Source organism: Diabrotica undecimpunctata, chromosome 1 (genome assembly GCF_040954645.1).
Source record: "Diabrotica undecimpunctata isolate CICGRU chromosome 1, icDiaUnde3, whole genome shotgun sequence".
NCBI lineage: Eukaryota > Metazoa > Arthropoda > Insecta > Coleoptera > Chrysomelidae > Diabrotica > Diabrotica undecimpunctata.
In genome coordinates, this window is record NC_092803.1 from 124,118,982 (window position 1) to 124,133,468 (window position 14,487).

General features: G+C 32.0%; 1 protein-coding gene across 1 annotated transcript in view; it reads right to left on the minus strand.

Moving 5' to 3' along the window:
• Positions 1-14,487, minus strand: part of LOC140431542 (kin of IRRE-like protein 2) — a 1,293,538-nt gene that overhangs the window by 465,205 nt on the left and 813,846 nt on the right. The window contains exon 4 of the mRNA XM_072519445.1: positions 3,990-4,184. Coding sequence (XP_072375546.1) covers positions 3,990-4,184 — 195 coding nt within the window. The remainder of the gene's footprint in view (positions 1-3,989; positions 4,185-14,487) is intronic.

The window sequence follows — 14,487 nt, forward strand, 5'->3', positions numbered from 1 at the left end:
ATAAGGCTCTGGTTTCTCGGGGAGATCTCAAGAACTATAGGCCAATCTCCCTGTTGTCCCATATGTACAAACTGTTTATGAGAATAAAAACTTACAGGTTAACGTCGAAGCTCGATAGCTATCAACCGGTAGAGCAGGCAGGATTCCGAAAAGGTTAGAGTACAGCGGATCATCTTCTTACAGTCAGAACTCTAATAGAGAAAGCCAATGAATATCACTTGAACTTATATATTGACTTCGTTGATTATGAAAAGGCATTCGACTCCATAGAACTTTGGGAAATAGAGAGAGCTATGAACAACTGCAAGATAGACTCCCAATACAGAATTCTCATACAGAATATTTACAAGAAAGCTACAATGAAAATACAAATTGATGCGAAAACCAAAGCTATACCAATCAACAGAGGAGTTCGCCAGGGAGATGTTATCTCACCAAAGCTATTCACACTTGGACTTGAAGACGTGTTCTGAGTCAGTTAAGATACGCTGATGACATTGTAATATTCGCTACAAGTTCATTGTTGGACTTGTAGCAAATTGTGTCTAGTCTGAACACTGGTTTACATTGAGAAAAAAAGTGTACCAGTTTTATTTCCCAGACAGGAAGTGTACAAGGGTACATAAAACTATGTCCGGATGGTAAATGATGGTGCACACATATAGTAGAGGTAAACAACACCAAGTCCACATGGTGTTGTTTACCTCTGACTGGAAGTGGGCTTGGTGTTTATTAAAAAGTCGGTAAATTGCCGTAAAATTGTCTCTGGACATAGTATGGTTTACCTATGTGTAGAGCCAGAAAAGTTATATTTAAAAGTGCAATTATCTAAATTTCGACAAAAATGGACATAGTGTCCTTTACCTCCGGGGTACACATATATATGTTGAAATTCTGGATGGAACTTGGTTAGGAGATAAGATCGTTTTTTTTTCCTTAAAAGAACACAATTATTAGTAATTTCTTATACAATAAAACAGTTAGTAATATTTACATAGTTAAGAAGAAAATCGATGTTATGAGCCTTTTCTTCTAAACAAGTTTTTGTTAACAATATCAGTAGGAAAACAAAAATATTAAATTAGAAAGTATTAATAAGATGGATTTTGCTGAAATATATGTGACAATTTGTTTTCCTTACATGTATTTTTAATCTTCTTGCATTCGGTTGTAATAACTTAAAAATGTTTTTGTTTTTACATCTCCCCTCTGGAATAGGTAAGAGTTTATTAGTATGTACAACATTTCTCTGAGACCGACGACTACCTCCGTTAATTTCATAAATAGATGACGACACTCTGTTTAAAATTTTTAATGGCCCTTTTCTTATTGAATCTAGTTTGTTTCGATTAACACGGTTACCCATTTCGACATAAAATAAGTCTCCAACTTTACATTCATATACGTGCTTCTTTCGGTCAACTCTAACTTTATTGTTATCATGATCCCTCTGTGAATTTTGAAATGCCAAAATTCTGTTCTGAGCCAAATCTTGGAATTCATGAAGATCTGAGGGCAAAATTAATGATTTTTTTTAGTTTATTGTGTCTCAACTACAAGGTTATTGACACTGGATCAACTTTGTTACTATACATTGTACATTACATTATAATTTACAATAAAGAGAATAAAAGAGAATGTAAAAAAAAGAAAACATTAAATTTTGTAAAACAAGTTCGTTTCTCGAAGGAAATCTAGTACATTCTGAACAAGTTCTATTTGGCTGAGGATAACATTTGTAAGACCATGTATAGAACATTTTTTTTGTTCTTGCTCGTATTTGACACACTGTGTAAGAATATGTTGAACGGTTAATGATTCACTACAATTTTTATAAACAGGTGGTTACTCCGAAGCCATCAGGTGCCCATGTGTCAGCCGTGTGTGACTAATTCTTAGCTTGCAAATGATTAATTTGTCTCTTCTACTTAAGTTAGGTAGCTGAAAGGTTTCGATGGTAGGTTGTATTTTGTGTAATTTCAAGGTTGAATTATTCTTCCATTGGTTTTGCCAGGACTTTTTAATTTGGGACCTGAAAATTAGTTTTAGATCTGATGTTAGTTGAACAGATTTGATGTCTGATTTGGTTATAATTGCTTCTTTTGCAGCAGTGTCAGCAGACTCATTACCTAAAATGCAAACATGTGAAGGAATCCAGATTAATGTTATGTTTGTTCCAGAAGAAGTGAGACAGTTTCTTTTTTCATGTATGGCATGAACTAATGAATGTTGGAAATAAATATTTTAAATTGAGTCCATGGAGGATATCGAATCTGTACATATTACAGTGTTCTTGGGTTTAGTTTGGTTACATAAGCCTTTTAATGCTTTTAGGATGACGGACAGTTATCCTGTATGAATAAATGAGAATTGTGGAAAGCAGAACTTCTGAATGATACTATTTGAAGTTGTTACAGAATATTCAACACCTGTCTTAGTTTTAGATGCATCTGTGTAGAATATGAGTTTTTGTTGACCAGTTCTAAGAAAGATTGCCTCAGAATTTGGAAGTTGCTTTCATTGTTGTGACTTTAGGTATGTTATTAATCCAAGGAGAAGTTAATGACAGTATATGAGTATCTGTTATTGAAAAATCAACAGGTCGTGGAACGGGAAGTAAAATTTGAGGTAATGTCTGGTATTTATTATTGGGTTCACAATTATAGGATTGGTATATTAGCTTATATATAGGGTTGTTTTAATTCGAAGACACTCTAGCAAAGTATGTTAGTAGTTGTTGCCTACGAAGCGAAAGGGACAGTTCACCTGTTTCACAGCGAAGACTTTCGGCGGGACAGGATCTGAAAGCTACGAGAGATATTCGTAATGCGGTAATCTATTGTCAAGGTTAAATAAGTCTTTGATGCTGACATGTATACAAAGCATCCATAATCCAGTCGAGAGCGAATGAGAGATCTGTATACCTTAATTAGGATGTCTTCATCAGCTCCCCAGTGATGGTTTGCTAGAGATTTCAATGGATTTAATCTGGCTAAGCAATTACATTTGATGTTTATAATCTGTGGTTTCCATGTTAGTCGACTATCAAAAATTAAACCTAGTATCTTGTGTTTATTAGCTACTGTGAGCGGAGTACTATTTAATGTAATTTGAGGTAATAATATGCTACGTGTTCTTCGACTGAATTTGAGTACTTAAGCCACTGTATTCTTAGCCACGATAGTGGCTCACTATCGCAATTCATTTTTTTGTGTGTGACGGTTTTTTCTTTGAGGTTCCAGGTACTTTTAAAATCGTCGTTAACCAACTGTGTAAGGTGGAACGATTTATATTTTAATGACTTTATTAGAATAAAATACCAATTGTTTGGGACATAAATTGCTTTAACGGTAGTAAGTCATATTGATCCACAAGATAAAAAAAGAATAAAAACTTACAACATGAGTTAGAGGACTTAGCCCTAAAAAAATTTTACACTATCACAAAACATTAAGTTCCAAATTCTTCAACTACTAACAATTATAATGTTTAAATTTTATTTAGTGTCAGAAAATACATGGTTAAATAATTTAGAAATGAAATTTATGTCAAAAAATATCTGTACATTGGACACACATCCAGAAATCTAGTACGCCGACTGACATTACATAAAAGTGAACTCAGAAATAATAAAAATACGTGTGAATTAATAGATCATGCAATTAATAAAAATCATTTATTTAATTTTAATAAAACCAATATACTAAGATATGAAAATAAATTAAACAAAAGAGAATTCCTAGAAATGGTATACATAAAAACTATCAATTTGTAAATAAAAAAAAACTAACATTGTTAAACACAGCAATATCTATAATTATTATATATATATATATTTAAATCATTTTTGTTCATAATCAGTGTTTTATTTTCAACGGCGTGTTGAATTACTTATTGCGATTTTGTATTTATTCTGACAATTTAATACTGAAATCTAATTCTTATATCATAAATCTCTATTATAGTTATAATACTAGCAAAAAACTTACACATAACATCTAATCGAACTTCAATACTGCTCGATTTCGTAGAATAGGACTCGTGGACGGCTACACATCGCAGCATCCTTCCGTGATTCTCTTTCGTAATTGTCAGTTCTAAAACCGACAGAGCTAGCCATGTCCTCGGATTATCCAGTTCCGTGGTATTTGTTTGTCTACGAGTCGGTGTGATTTCCGTTTGGTCTGAAACAATAAAAACGATTTGAATGGAAAGTAATCATCTCTAATCTGTACGTAGGAGATCCATGTTAGTTTAATGGTTTTTGATAATAGTAAAGACCAACTTTATTACTAATTAGAAAAAATATATGATTTATAACTAATTTTATTTATGAATTAAATAGTTGTATTTTTTAATGAAGTTTTTTTTTGGTATTGGTATAGGATGGTCAATACCGAAATATTTAATTCCCCATCTTTTTGAACATATATACAGGGTGGTCCTTAAGTAATTGTACAAACAGAAACCAGAAACCAGTAGATTCTGCACTTTAAAACATTACGATTTAAGCCAACTTGCTTTAATAAAATGTTGATATTAAGAAAGATACAGGGTGTTAAAGTGGAAATTAAAAATTTTATTTTTTGCTATAACTTTTACGTTTGTAAATATTTTTGGACAAAAATTTACAGTTGGGTGCTTTTAAGTAGGATAAATTGTAATTTTATACATACTTTAATTTAACTACTAGAGGGCGCCACATATGCCACATGTGTGGCATAAATTTGCGCTTAACTTTTTTGCTTTTTAAATTGGTTCTATTTGTGTTAAAAAATATTAAAGATACATTATATTTACAAAGAAAAGGTATACTTGCTAGTAACCTAAAAATTCAACCGCATTCGAGATAATCGCATTTCATAAGTCAGCTGCATAATAATTCTTAGTTTGATATTTGTGCGGTAAAGCACTGAATACATGTAGATAAGCATAATTCATAGTTTACTCTTAATAAAACATTTCAAAGATAATAATGTAACATCACAAAATGCTTTGTTATGGGTGCTAAATGTCTTATTGGAGAAAAGATTCTTCATCTTCTTCCTTAGTTTTTATAATGGCGTTGTATTAATTTTTCTCTATTGTAAAATGCTGAAAACCCAAAATATGTGATTTATGCAAGATGGTACACCACCACATTCTAGAGAGAAGGCAGTTAGAGCATAATTAAATAGAACTTTTCTGAACGTTGGATTGGTCTTGTGAGATGTGGTGAGATATTGATATAATTATTTAATTCATAAAAAATTCAAAAATAATACTTATTATTCATTACGTAAATTGATTACCCATTTTTATTAGGACAAATAGAAACTATCGTTTCTACTATAACTATAGTTTCTACACTACTAAACACGTATGTGTCTTTTTTTATAATACTTTTGCTACAAATCTAACCTTAAAAACTCAGCATGTTTACAAAAACATCATCATTGGCCTAATAACCGATATTGTTATAAATATAGTAAATCATAATAATCCATTTGTTCGAGCTGTAATTATAGTTACTCGTAAGCTGTAACGTAAACATACAAATAAGTAATGTCATCGATAAGTTATTCCGTGTGTATATAGGTAACCAATGAACAAGATAGATCACAGTTTAATAAATTATTTAACTTCTGCGACAAATAAGCTGTAGTTCCATAATATACCATAAGATTTGGATATGTATCCAAAATAATATATTCATCCATTATACATTATAGCCATCACGTAGCCCAGAATTTAATCCGTTTGATTTTGGTATATGGGGCGCATTAAAACAACGTGTCTATAAGAATCCCATAAACATTCGCAACCAACTATGGGAAGAAATAAATACTGCAGCAGTTTCTTTAGAACCAATGATGGTATTTAATATGAGACGATCTTTTATGGAATATACTTTGACTATTTCTTAATTTGGTTTTTAAACAAAATGTTTTGATTATGACTTTAATTTAACTAAAACATAAAATGTTTGATGTAAAATCCTTTTATTCTGTTATTTTGTCAAATCCTATTATTAATTATCCTACTGATATATTTATTTTATTTAATATTTCGTTAACTAATAACTTTAGTTAAAGGTATTTTATACCAAAATTCAAAAGTATGCCTGGAGTAATTGCCTTAAATCAGAATTATGCAGCTGATTTGTAAAATGCGATTCTCTCGGAAACTGTTAAGTTTTGAAGTTATTAACAGGTATACCTTTTTTTTTGTTAAAATAATGTATCTTTAATATTTTTTGTCCCAAATACAGGTAACTTAAAGAACAAAAAAGTTAAGTGCAAATTTATACCACATATGTGGCATATGTGGCGACATCTATCAGTTACATCAAAGTGTGCATCAAATTATAATTTCTCATATATAAAAGTACCCAGTTGTAAATTTTTATACATAAATGTTTACAAACATGAAAAAATAAAATTTTAAATTTGCACTTTAACACCCTGTATCTTTCTTAATATCAACATTTTATTAAAGCAATTTGGCTTAAATCGTAGTATTTTAAAGTGTAAAATTAATGTTTCTGTTTGTACAATTACTTAAGGACCACCCTGTATATATATATATATATATATATATATATATATATATATATATATATATATATATATATATATATATATATATATATATATATATATCCAGAGGCATTAGTGCTAGATTAGAACTCAATTTACTGATTTGTCGGACATACGAAAAAATAATAAAAAAAATAATTTAGGTAAAAGTTGCAGCATATATAGGACCGTGCTTTAAACTAGGGATGGCGGTTTTTGACAAAACACCGGTTTTCGGTTATACCGGTTTTTTTTGCTTACGGTTTAACCTGGCGGTTATAACCGGCCAAAAAAAAACCGGTTTTTCCAAAAACCGGTTTTTGGTTTTTTTAATCCAATAGTTACAAAGGTACATTTACAATGCACTTTAGTTTGCGATACTTCATTCGACTCGATATCAATATGATCAAAATTAGTACTATCGAAAGAACATCAATATCAATATAAATAAAACAAAATTTTTAATAAAACCATTTTATTCTATTAATTATTATATTTATTTATTATTTTATTATTAATATATATTTAGTGATTATTATTAAACATAATATAGCAAGATTATTATTAAATATAATTATAGTAAGATTAATATAATATACATATTGCAATAATATACAATAAAAGAATATGAAGTAATATTTTAAGTAAAAAAGTATAGGTTAGAAGGTTACAAATAGGTTATATTATATGAAATGGATTTAGCATTATGTTGGCCAGTATTTTTCATGAAGCCTATTGAGAAAAACTCGTTCATATATATGTTGGTCGGTTAAGCGGCTTCTCTCATCTAACACAATATCATTCAATGATGACACCAGTCTCTCTGATGCCACCGAACTTCCGACCAACGACATGTATTTTTTTAGCTATAAAAGCCAAGCCTGGCATATAGGTTCTGTTCTGATCCCAGAGTGAAAACGGATCACTTGGCAGCAAAGGCTGCTGCAGATATAGAGTCAGTTCATTTGAAAAAGAACTTTGAAACTGTGTGTCCTGAGAACTTGAACTGAAACCACTGTTCACCAACTCCAGATAGTGTGAAGACCAAAAAGGGTTTGATTTTAAACTCACTTTGGCTTCATCATTCTGGAAGGAACAGGAAGGAGAAAGTTTTCCGATTTCGGTAAGGTAGGTCCTAACTTCTGAGCCTAAATTGGATGTGACTGTCTCTGATATACGGATTCAGATATAGTTTTTTGAACCTCGGGTCCGTGATTGTGGCATGGCAAAGCAGGGGATTTCGTAAAAGCTTAGTGCCTCTCTCTTGAAGGCTAGTTATAAGCTTTTAGCATAACTTTTGAGCTGTACTAAGGTTTGGCTTGAGGTTTTTTAAAAATCTTTCGATAATAGACACAAGGGGGTTAACAAGGCTAGCAGTAATGTACTGGGAACCCGAGATCTCCTTTGTGGCCTCATCGAAAGGCGATAAAATGCTTACAATTTCAGTGATTAGTTTTATATCTGAACCAGAAATCATCCTTGGTGCTTTTTTAATCGAGGGATCTGCCAATATTGCAGCTAGATATGGGGACATTAGTGTTAATCTTTTAAGCATATGGTAGACAGAATTCCATCTGGTTGTAGTCAGATGCAGAGAGCAGTAAACCAAAATTATTACACTACTGCTCAACAGAGAGCACTAAAATAATTCAGGTTCTATTGTCAATGAATATAATGAGAGTAGAATATAATATGCAATTATTGTATTCAATTAATGATGCAAATTTAATTTACCATTTAAAAATATAATCCTCTAAAATACCCACCAATTTTCCTCTCCTCCCAAACCCAATAAATTCCCCACCCCAACCATTTCAACTTATAAAAAATTTCCCAGACCCTTTCAAATAGGATTTAAAAAAAATAATATCAACAAAAATATTTTACTTAAAAATAAATTAATGCAATTTATCTTTTATTTTTACTACCTTAAAAAAATTATCATCTATTACTTTTAACACGTTTGTATATTTGTATAATAGGTACATTTTAACTCGTTTAATACTTCCTGTATGGGTGTATCGTTTTGAAAACGTAGGGAAATCCTTGGAGATTCGTATTCGTAATCAGTAATTCAATATTTAGAGTCAGAACATTATTTTTGGTAATCAGAAACATCCATTCACCCACTTTCAATGTCAAGAGTCAAGTGTGAAAAATAGATGATGTACCAGATCACTTCTTATGTAAATATTATGATTACAAATACCTTTTCAACCAGTTTGCTGGTTTTGTTTGGAATAATTACTTGAAAATAATAATTATGATTGGGATCCAAAATAATACCTAACCTAATCCTAATCACCGTAAAAACCTAATAACCGGTTTTTACTTTAAAAATAAAAAACCGGTTATAACCGGGACAAAAAAACAACCGATAAAACCGGTTATTGCGAAGTAAAAAAACCGGTTTTCGGTTAAAACCGGTAGGTTTTTCCCATCCCTACTTTAAACTTATTTTTAAATATACAGGATTACCCATATTAACAGGGTGGCACAAACTATTCTTTTTTTTAATGAAACACCCTGCCTATTTTTACAATTTTTGATACTTCCCGATATTCTGGTTTTTTGCATGTCATGTTTGGCAGTGTTATACAAGGTAGTTTACAAGATAATTAGGGTTTTTTTAATAATTTCATTGCAAATTTAATACTCTGTAGAATTGTAGAGATTTGACATGAAAGAATATATTTATGTTTAAAAGATTTTTAATATAGTCTACTATTGTCTAAAATTCTTAACATAGCGAAATATTAAACTTTTGTATACAGGGTTTGTCGAAACTTGGACTAAATTTTGAACATCTGAGTTTTCTTAAATGTGTATTTTAGTATTGTATCTATATGATAAATTTGCAAAACTTCCACCCTTAAATCAAAAGTCCCTGCACTTTGGTATTTTTGCATATAATTTATCTATAGATGAAGAAATGGTAACCCATTTTGGAAGGCACTATGCAAAAATGTTTATAAATAGAAAACCTGTGCGCTTTGGGTAAAAGTTATGGTGTCTCTGTTCATCTGATGGATACCTATTTCAGTTTATTTCCTACGGTTGTGCTAGCACAACAAAATTAGATTTAGGCTTAGGTGCTGATGTCGTATTAAAATTTTTAAGTGTGATAGAAATTCTTCCTAGCTACAGGGTAGTTTTTGACAACTTTTTTTAATCTTATAAGCTGTTCACAATATTGAAAGAAAAGGGAATTTATGCAACTGGCACAGTGCGGAAAAACAGAATTGAAAAGTGTCCATTGAAAACATCTAAAATTACTTCTAAAAAAAAAGAGTGTTGTTAGACTTTTTGACAAAGAAGCTAAATTATCTGTAGTTAGATGGAATGACAACTCAGACATAACAGTAATCTCCAATATCCGTCTGGTCCATTTCATAGACTTTGCAAAGATATATGATCGCAAGAAGCGCAAAGAAGTAAATATACTCATGCCGACTGTTATCCAGGTATACAATAGATGTATGGGCGGCGTTAACATACATCACAATGGCATATCGAGTTACAGGATTGTTGTACGAGGAAAGAACAGGTGGTTGCCACTTTTTAAAAACGTAATTGATAGTTCCATTGTAAATGCTTGGAAACATTACAGATTGTCAACGAAAAGCTCCATCTTTTAAAACAATTTATAATCATATATTGTTGTTTGTCCAATAAAATCGAAAAATATACAACAAGAAGAATTGGAACATAATGAGAGTGAAAAAGATGAACAGTCAACTGACGGCGAAATGCGAAAAGATAAGTCATTTAGTAATAAAGCATGCAGAAAATGCAAGAAGAAGCTGCAGGCAGTGATCTAATCATACTGTTTTTGTTTGTCAAACATGCCAGGTATATTTACACTATAAATATTTTGAGACTTTTTACAAAAAATAAAATTGTGTATTTCATTTTTTATATCTCAGTTCCGTCAAAGGTTAAAAAACAAACAATTTTTTTGTTTGTTTTTCAACCTTTTTCAACCAAGACTAAGCATAAAGATATGGTAGGTGTTAATGGCCACCCTAATAATGATAAGAAAAGGAAGTCTTCATACACAAGATCTACAATAAAATAAAAGAGAAATGGAGGACTGAAATATACCAACTAAAAAGGAAAAAGAGTTCGAGCAAACAAAAGGTCAAACCTTTGCAGCCATGTAAAAAAAGGTTCCAACAAAATTAATTTCGAAGAACATGAACAAGAATATTTAAAGAATGCTGGAATCTTGGAGATTGTAACAAATGAGTGTTTTATTGTGACCCAATTGATTTTTTAAGCTCCTAAAAAGACTATTCGGATTAGAAACAGTGGGCAAGCTTCTAAACCAAGAAGCATAAACTATATTTATTATGTAAATAGATTACATAAATAGTTACCCTGCACATGAATCCCACTATTCACGACGACATACAACTAGAAAATATCTTTCCTTAGGTCTAAATTTAACAATAATGTTTCAAATGTATAAAGAAAAAGCTTCGTAGCCTGTTTCCAGATCTCACTTTACCAAAATTTTTGAAAGCAGAAGTATAAAATTCAAGAAACCGTCCCTAGACACATTTAATACATGCGATACTTTACATATGAAAAGAAAATTAGCAGATTCCAGTGAAAAGGTGAAAAGGAAATCTTGCAGCAGCAACTTGGCATTCATCAGGCAGAAGCTGACTTGGCTTATGAAGAAAAGTCAATGGACAAAGTAAATTCAAATAACGAGGGCATGACTGTCTTTTGATTTACAACAGTGTCTACCAACACCTCATTTAACTACAAAAAATTTTGTTTTTTATAAATGTCTACTATAGACGTTTAATCTGACAGTCTGTAATGCCAAGGGTAAAACTCCGTGCAATATTTGGCATGAAGACGAAGGAGGCCGTGGTGCAAACCAAATAGCCTCCCGCTTATCTGATTACCTTTTTTTTTCACCTGAAATCAAAACGGTGACACTTTACTCAGATACTTGCGGCGGCTAAAACAAAAACAGCTATATGGCAGCAATGTTTCTCTAAGTTTCACAAATGAGACCATGATTAACAATACATCACCAATGTTTAATTCCAGGCCATACGTGCATGGAGTGTGATGTAATACATGCACCAATTTAAAAAACTAATAAAACGGCTGCAAATAACCTACATGTTCCCAAAGATTGGTATAATTTAACAAAATATTGCGGCAAAAGTGATAACATAAGGGTAAAAGTATTGCATCAGAGCGCCTTGTTGGACTTTTCCAAACTTTTAAAAGGGCCACTTTAACTAAGACACTTTGATATAAATGATGACAAATTTATCTGGCGCGATATTAAATGGTTTTCATATGGCACTGACGAAGGCATAGTTAAGTATAAAACATCCCTAAATTAAGAAAAGCCATTTAAGTGCCTTTCATTTTGCTGGAGGGGAAAATTTAAGGTCACATTACAACCCAAAAGGTGCTTCAACGGACCCTTGAGCTTATGCAAAGAGAAAAAAAGGATTTATTTAGTATTTTGCATTTAATAGATTCAGAACGTCATGCATTTTATAAAAAATTATCAGATGGCAACAATGTTAGTGATGTAGATTATGTTTGTGATTCATACAGTAGTATTTAAATCAAATCCTATACACAATTGGCAAATACATAATTAAAAAAACCTGTCATTTATTTACCCACTGACATTACAAATGGGCATAAGTGTCTATAACAATATTGTGTTACCTGGTTATAATTTGGAATAGAGGCGTAAGTCACAAAAATAATAAAAAATAATTAAAATTCAAAAGTACTATATTATACAAATATCACACAAGAATATTATTTAATAAATCATTCTTATTCTGGTTACAAAAGATTTATATATATTATTATTTTGAAATATTTAGTGCTTGCATGGCTCATATTTTACACTTTTGCTAATATTGGCAAATACTAAAAATAGATGCCTAGGTGACTCATGCCCCCTTTTCCTTTGAACCACAGTTTATGTACAGTGGGTGGCCAAATTCTTAGGGACACTACATATATTTTTGTATTTTCTACTTTATATGGTTTTTTTACCAAAAAAATTGATGTTTATATCTGTATTATATGTAACAGTTCTTCTGGTATGATTTTTAAAATTTTTGATAAACGGCAACATTAGTAGACTGCTTATGTATGAAATAAGAAATATTGCTGTTGCATCTCAGTTGGTCATCGGCTGTTATCGCAGTGAGGCTTAAAAATATTTGCAAGTTGTTTAAAACTTTTTTAAAGTATTTCTGCTAGGTTTTCGTGTCAAATATATTTAACAGGTAAGTAATATCAGTCCGACGAAGACTTCTTCTAAATGTGCCTATCTTATAGAGATGTTGGCAACCATATTGACCCATCCTATTCTACTCACAGCAGATCGAAATAGATCAGTTGACGTTAGACCAGGCCACTTCCTAAGATTGGCCAGCCAGGATATACCTCTACGTCTAGGGCCTCTCTGACCCTCAATCTTGCCTTGTGGAATCAACTGTTTTTTTATGGTGTTAATAATTTCTTTGTCTTTTCTTAGCATCTGGAGAATAGTTATGTCACTTGTGTGGTGTATATATGAGACCCTCAACATACGTCGGTAGCACCACATTTTAAATGCCTTGAATCGTTTTATGGCATCTTTTGTAAGGCTACAGTTTTCTACTCCATAGAGGAGGACACTAAAGACGTAACATCTAAGAATTCTTATGCTCATATTGATACTTAAAGATAAGTTGCAGATAATCTTCCTAAGGCTGTTAAAAGAGCTTCTGGCTTTTTTAATACGAGTTTTTATTTCGTATCTGTGATCCCAAGTATCCTTAATAGTGCAGCCTAAATAGCATATTTTTTCCACTGTTTCTACCGGTGTATCGCCTATTGTAATTTGGGCGTTTATGTTGTTGTTCTTACTAATGATCGTTATTTTTGTCTTCTGGCAATTTAGTTTTAAGTTGTATTTGTTATATGCTTCTACAACGTTATCAATCATCCTCTGAAGCATCTGCGCACTATCTGCCAGCAACACTGTATCATGTGCATATTTAATATTGTTTATAAGTTGGCGATTTACAGAAATCCCATCTTCTGATTCGTCCAACGCCTCTCTAAAGATGTTTTCATAGTCTACGTTAAATATTGCCGGTAACAATATGCAAACCTGTGTAACTCCTTTTTCGACTGTGAAGATCTCGGACAGTCCATTTTCTAATCGTACTGTTGTTTTTTGTTGGAGATCAGTCTTATATACTTACTATCGAATCCTGATATTTTTAGGATATCGATTAGTTTTCCATGTGGGACTTTATCAAATGCCTTCTTGAAGTCAATGAAACATGCCTACACATCTCAGTTAACATCCCTGGCTCTCTGTATTAGAACTTGCAAACTAAAACTAAAAAGCCGACTAAGACTGGCCGAAGGGAATCTGATAGGCCGCCGGCCTATAAAGAGTATTACCGTTGAAGACTGGAGTAGAGTAAGTTTAACTTTTTTTAACGAATGGAGTTCGTGAACTGCCAATATTTTCATTTTTTTAGGCATGCTTCTCCAACGAATTAACATTCCAGATTTTGGTGGACAAAAGAGCTTCCGTACGACGACATCCTGGGGAGCAGTTCCTTCCAGATTGTATTGTGGAGAAGGTTAAACATCCGTTTAGTGTCATGGTGTGGTTTGTAATGTCGACCAAAGATATGGGATGCTGGGATGCTTATACATCGTGGAAGGGACAATGAGACATTACCAATATAAGCAAATACTGGAAACTCGGCTACTTCCCGAGCTCAAAGAATGGTTCCCTGGTCAAAAAAATTACATTTTTATGCATGATTCTGCACCGTGCCACAAAACTAGAAGTGTAACTGCATTTCTGTTCAAAGAAAATATTGCAGTTCTGCCCTGACCGTGAATCTCGATAGAGAGTATGTGGGAG